This window comes from Python bivittatus, unplaced genomic scaffold (genome assembly GCF_059951505.1).
Source record: "Python bivittatus isolate LINGU-HERP-01145 unplaced genomic scaffold, Pbiv_v1 ctg000350_np1212, whole genome shotgun sequence".
In the NCBI taxonomy this organism is placed as follows: domain Eukaryota; kingdom Metazoa; phylum Chordata; class Lepidosauria; order Squamata; family Pythonidae; genus Python; species Python bivittatus.
Genome location: NW_028277074.1, coordinates 34170550 through 34177303, shown reverse-complemented (window position 1 = coordinate 34177303; position 6754 = coordinate 34170550). Strand labels below are relative to the sequence as shown.

General features: G+C 38.8%; 1 protein-coding gene across 2 annotated transcripts in view; it reads right to left on the bottom strand.

Moving 5' to 3' along the window:
• Positions 1 to 80: 80 nt before the first annotated feature.
• PIR (pirin) overlaps positions 81 to 6754 on the bottom strand; it is a 32136-nt gene continuing 25462 nt past the window's right edge. The window contains exons 9-10 of one of the 2 annotated variants that reach the window (XM_007431872.4): positions 2644 to 2710; positions 81 to 352 (exon numbers count right to left, since the gene is read on the bottom strand). In XM_007431872.4, coding sequence (XP_007431934.1) covers positions 234 to 352; positions 2644 to 2710 — 186 coding nt within the window. In that variant the 3' untranslated portion in view covers positions 81 to 233. The remainder of the gene's footprint in view (positions 353 to 2643; positions 2711 to 6754) is intronic. The other variant, XM_007431871.4, reaches the window with a different exon arrangement.

The window sequence follows — 6754 nt, the reverse complement described above, 5'->3', positions numbered from 1 at the left end:
TGGAAGATTGTTACATCTTAAAGAAAAATTTAAAAAGCAGATTTAACTCTTTATAGCATTAGTAATAGTTAATTTTCGATCTACACGTATTGTATTCAGAGTTCTGCTACATTCTGTGATAGCTTCAGGGAATGAAATTAACGGTATTGTGAGTAAAGCAATAAGGATCAAGAACAAATGTCAGCCTTTAACCATCTTTAGTTGTTTGTTGCTTTAACCACCTTTAACCATCTTTAGTTGTTAGTTCCAATCTTTGATTTCCAAGTTGTAGCTCTCTCAAATCCATTTCTTGCATTTTTGAAGTCATCAATGGCTTGAAGAATTTCGTCCTGGGTGTTCATTACAAATGGACCTAAGAGATACATTGTACATTTAATAGAATTAATATAATCCTGTATTATTCTGAATTGTAGGGTTTCTATGAAAGGATTCAAATCACATCCCAGTCCTTCTCATCTTCCCCCCCCCCTTCTCTCCTTTAGTCCTCAAGTCTCATTTCTCAGGCTCTGTTGTATTGAGTGCCATTCCCCAGAAGTATTAAAGGTAGTCTTCCTTTAGTGACTGCCTTGTTTAATGACCATTCACAGTCAGTGATGAAAAATTAAATTTATGACCAATCCTCGCATTTATGACCTTTGGTCTGTAAAGCAAAGGAAAGCTGAAGGAAAATCATAAGCACAGTCACAGTTTCACCTAGCAACCACTTTGTGAGTTGCCAATCCCAACTGTGGTCACTGAACAAGGACTACCCGTACAGTGTGATTTGCTCTCTAGTCTTAAATGCAACTTTTCTCTTTTTATTCTCTTACACAGTGGAGAGAAATATTAGGCATTCTACAGTACTGTAGAATGGGGCTTATGATCTTCCTTCGGCTTTCCTCTGCTTTACAACCCTGCAAAGGTCATAAATGCAAAGATTGGTCATAAAGTTACCTTTTCATCACTATCGTAACTGCGAATGGTCACTAAATGAGGCAGTCACTAAACGTGGACTACCTGTAATACTTCTGGAGAATAGTATATTTAAATAAAATGGGAACCTGCTGTAGCTTACAAAAGAAGAAAAGGGCAAGGCAGAAGCAGGAAGGGAAATATTAAGTGTTGCCCTCTGAGATCTGTCCCTATGAGCTCACAATAATCTTTCTTTGCTGGGGTTCAAAGTGAAAACAAAGGCTTCCATTTAACCTGACGGAACCAGAATGTTCACATACTTTGTGTCCTGAGACCTCATGCATCTCCTCTACCACAGTGCCTAATCAGTACGGGCTGAGCTCAGAAGCTAAGCAGGTTCTGCCCTACTTAGAACTTGGATGGAATGGGTATTCCAGGGCTACTGGATTTTTAAAAATCCAGAAAAATAAAAATTCAACAGCAAACCACTTCTGTAATATGGCCAAGAAAACTGCATAGATGAAGTCACCAGGAGTGGAAATGTCTTGAAAATGTCTTTTTATATACTCACAGACACGCACTGAAGTTGGCATAAACACAAAATATAAATGCATGCACATATAACGTATACATGCATGCATGCCCAGTCCGATTAGAATAACCATATGCATACACACAAGATAGCAAACATGATTATTTCTAGATTCTAGATCACTAGATCATCATCTATTTGGATGCTAAAGAAGATGCAACTAGAAGAAAGATGGGATAGCTTCTCCAATTCCGCCTGACTCAGCTGCCCTCCATGAATCTGGAGGCAAAAGTCTGCAGCAGGCCGTTTGCTGCATACTCTCAGTACAGTTTAAAACCCTGCAAAATCCTGGTTTGAAATCATACAGAAAGCCTACATGAATATAGCAGGCTCAGAGAATCAAAGAACTGGGGAGTCGGAAGGTCCCCAAAGGATAATCTAATCTAGCCAGATATGCAGAAAAACCAATTAAACTGGGAAGGTCCCAAATCTGTATTTAGAATTAGTGACAGACTGGAGGAAGTTGGATATCCAACAATTATATCCAGGCAATATAGATTAGGATAGGATGCCTGGTTGCCCTGGATTCTCAGGGTTCAGGTTAGGAGAATGGGCTATACTTGGATCAGGCTATGTTATTAAAGAGTCGGGCATTAGTTGTGGGTATGCTTTTGTTTACCTTCCTGGTAGATTTCTACATGCTACCTATAAACTGGACTACTGTCCTGCATTCGAAGCTACTTCAAGATTTCATCTGTTACCAGAACTGTACTAACTGAAGCGCTGAAAGCAGGTGTCTTTTTTATTGTGTAAATTGCACTGGCTGCCATTTCATTTGAAGTATGGGCTATTTACTTTAAAAACCTGGGCCTTACTATTTGCAGGACAATGTGAATGTGTGCGTGCACACACACTAAACTACACCTAAACATGAGAGAAGTATGGACGAAATGAAATGGATAGGTTTACAGAAGTGGCAATGGGCTGGCTATATTGCACAACAAACAAATCAATGCTGGACAACGACAGTCCTTGACTGGGTAACAATTGACCTTAAAAGACCCAGAAAATGTCCAAAGAAAGTGTGATGAAACTCAATTCAAAAGTGTTAACTGGAAACAACCTGCGGCATGTCAAAGTAGTTGGAAAGCAGCTGAAGAAGCCTTCTTCCTGCAGTGGACTCACTTACAATGAAAGTGGCTTAATTTTAAAATATTTACCATGTTGAATCACTGTTTCCTTAATTGGCTCGCCAGCCACCAAGACAAAATGACTTACTGCAGGATCCTAGAATTAAAAGAAAACATCAATGTATATTCTGAGGTGAGATATTCAGATCAAGAATATCTTTTTCATTAATACTCTAGTCTTGTTCAGATAACTAAATCACACAATGAATGTTAGTCTCTATAAATGTCCCACCCAGTCCATATGATAACCACCACAAATCTGAAAAAGAGAATCTGCTTGGCATAGAGGGGCTTCCCCGTGATTTAGGATTGTGGGCTACTAATGCATGGAAGTGGTTTATCTATGAGATGGATCGTGGAATACAGACAGTACAGATTCTAGGGAATCTGATGAATACGGCTGCCGCTGCTGACCCAACACAGCGTTTAACTTGTGATTCTGAATGTTCAAATAATATATATATTTATTTATTATTTATTTATTTATACATCACATTTATATAGCCGCCCATCTCTCTGGTTCCCAAAGACCCCCAGGCCTGATGATGCAACCAGGTCTTGAGGGACTTCCTAAATGACAGCAGGGAAGGGGCGAACCTCACTTCAAGGGGGAGAACATTCCACAAGGAGGGAGCCACAGCAGAGAAGGCCCACCTCTTGGGACCCACTAAATGCAAGTCCCTGGCTGATGGAACCCATAGCATACCTTCCCTGACAAATCTAATGGGACAGGTTGATGTAATTGAGAAGAGGTCCATCAGATAACCTGGCCCCATGCCATGAAGAGCTTTAAAGGTCAAAACCAGCACCTTGAATTGGACCCAGAAGCAAACTGGCAGCCAGTGCAGCTTGCAAAGCAGAGGTGTAATATGTGCTCTTCTAGAAGCACTCATAACTGCCTGCGCTGCTACATTCTGCACCAGTTGAAGCTTCCGGGTACTCTTCAAGGGCAGCACCATAAATACTTCATAAATATATGGAATATTTCAACATATAAAGAATTAAGAATTATGAGGAATAAATTGATTACCAGTCTAAATAAAATGTGGAAGGCAGAGAAAAATAGTTTGGAATTGTATCTAAAGACCTTTATTTTCTGCAATAAATGTGCAGTCCTATTAAAGAGATCCTCTTGGTCCTTTTCAGACAGGGTTAAGGCCTGGGCAGAAATAGCATTAGGTGGATGTCCTTCATCAGGCCTTGGATGGACAGTCCTGTTAGACCTTTCAACAAAGCTTAGTACCATCTATTATGGTATTCTTCTGGACTATCTATATTGCCTTACTTAGAAAAGAGGAGAATTCTTGTAAAACAGTACCAGACATCACCAAATCTTATAGATTCTATAATATTTGGTGGTGGCTGGCATTATTTTACAAGAATTCTCCTCTTTTCTAAGTAAGGCAGTTCCTTTTTGCGGTTGCGGGGGAGCAAATGCTCAAACCCTTAGTTAATATTTTGTGAGGTAGCCTAGGGCTTAGGTTTCTCCTCCCTGCTATTTAATGTCTATATAAAACCGAAGGAAAAGGTCACCCTTTCATTTGGGGAGAAGTGTCATCAATAGGCTAATGATCCCCAGCTGTGCAGCTCTACTCCAGGCAAAACTAGAGACGCTGTGGGGGTTTTATTCCAATGCCTGGAGGCTGTGATGGACTGAATGGAGAAAAAACAAACTAAAACTGAATTCCAGCAAGATGGACGTACTATTGGTTCAGAAGTAATCTTTATCCATGTCAACTCCTATGTTGGCTTCAGACAGGGTCACTTTCTTCCCAAGTAACTATTCCTTTTATTGGTTATCAGGGGTTCTCCTAGACTCAGGACTACCACTTTATCAACACTTGGATAACCTTTGCCCAGCTTGAGATGGTTGCAGCTCCATTTACAGTGGGAGGCTCTGGTGAGTTGCTCATATCTTCATTGTCTTAAGGTTGAATTACTGCAATGCCCTTTACCTGGGGCTACTTTTAAAGACTTCCCATCAACTCCAGTTGGTGCCGAATGGGATGGCCTGACTGCTGATGCATAATCCCCACATTAACAAGGAGAGATGGGTGTTGCAGGCATTGCACTGGCTGCCAAGGTATTTCTGAGTACAGTTTGAAATGTTGGTTTTAATTTATAAGGCCCTACTTGGCTAGTCCCCAGCTATGTTCAGGACCACCTCTTTCAAGTTAAATCTGCCAATTCTGTAGCATGAGGGGATGCTTCAGATTACCCCCATCCCCCCAAAAGAGGGAAGTTGAAGTCTGAAGGCAGGCCTTCCTGGTTGGTGCCCCATCCTTACAAAATAGATACCGTACATATTTCCAGATAATCGCTACATTGTTATCCTTCAGAAGAGTACAGCTTGCGAAAGGTTAAACATTCTTTTTTACCCATCAGTTCTCTTCTGCAAATGTTTTTTCTTATCTACACAATTTTTATGAGGCAAATACAGAATAGGAAGCCCATATTTATCCTACATTCTTTAGTTCTGCCTAAATAGTGACTATGAATAGAAATGCCATATTTGGAAATGCATGCCTAAACTGAGATTTGGAACCAGTTCTAAGTGCAACTTTATAGACCATGTGCAAATTAATTTTAAAAACATAACAAATGTAAAAATGTAAACAGAGTAGTTCTGTGTGGTTAAAACCAACGGCCAAATAAAGTATCTGTCCTTCCACAGTTTTTGAGAATCATAATCCCAATTAACTAAACCTGGAATTTTATACACGATGACCTTCATCCACCAGCACAATCACACATAACATAGCTGGAGTACTCACTTTGTGAATGATGGAACCACAAATGGGGGACAGCAGCATGGAGGCATGTCAATTTTACAGTGGAAAGAGGGTCAAATGTAAACTGCGCCTCACAAAATAAGCTAAGGCTGTAAGCTGTAGAAGCAGACTACGTCCCACAAATTGCTAATGTCACGCAGATGAAGGAATGATATTTTAGAAATAACCTCTTCAAGCACAAAGTCTTGTAGCATGTAAGAGAGAAACAGTTTTTGTGGATTACACTATAATGGTTATTATAACCTTTGCTGTGAATACTCACATCAGGAACTCACTATAGCCTTTTTTGGGGTGGGGGGTGTTTGGCCGTTCCCCTAAGGATATTCAAGGGGAGGGTCTCGACATATTATGACAGATTAGATTTTAAAGATAAATTACTCAGTCAAAATGATGTGGCCCCGTCACCAAAGATTTACAAAGAAAGGCTTTGCCAAAAAGAGACACATCTTTTGTAAGAACAACATGACTATGAGTCTATTGTCTTAGGAACATGTATACTTGCTTAATGTTGCAGTATTATTTTGGGAAATAAGGCCATCAATAAGTAAACAAAAGGATATTGGATTGATTTAAATTCAATTTTTAGAAAATGCATAAATGAAAACTTGTGTGATTAAAAAAATATTATAAATTCATTTAGTTCTCAATGGTTTTCTTATGCATAATTAAGAGAAAGATTTAATATAGATAAAAAGTACCAGGAATAGAATGTGATAAAATGGAATTTGAAAATGAATTATGTACCAATGATGAACATGTGATTGCTAAAATGTATAAACTTTTGCTGAGATTTGAAATGGAGGAAGAGCAAGTTAAAGAACGTATGGTAATACCGGCCAAGAATTTTGGTTATAATATTCAAATGGATCAATGGGAGAGAATGTGATTAAAAGGTCTGAAATTCACATTGTATAAGAATTTAAAAGAAAGGTTTTTAGAAATAATGTACCCATTGGTATATGACACCAGAGAAATTGCCTAAGATGTATAAAGGTATTGTTAAACATTATTGGAAATGTGAAAAATGTGAAGGGACATTTTATCATGCATAGCGGACTTGTGAAAAAGCAAAAAGATACTGGACACAAATATATATGGTGATGCAGAGAATTTTAAAAATTAACGTTCATATGAAGCTGGAACTTTTCTTATTAGGACTTTGGACACTCAACTAGAAAAGGCTCATGGACGATTGGTTTTATGTATGCAGAGAGGTTATTACATGCACAAAGATGGAAGACTACAGAAATACCAACAATGGAGGAATGGATTGTGAATGTGGCTGCGTTTGCAGAATGCTAAATTGATTTGTTTGATCAAGGAGGGAACAACAATTACTTTTAGAAAAG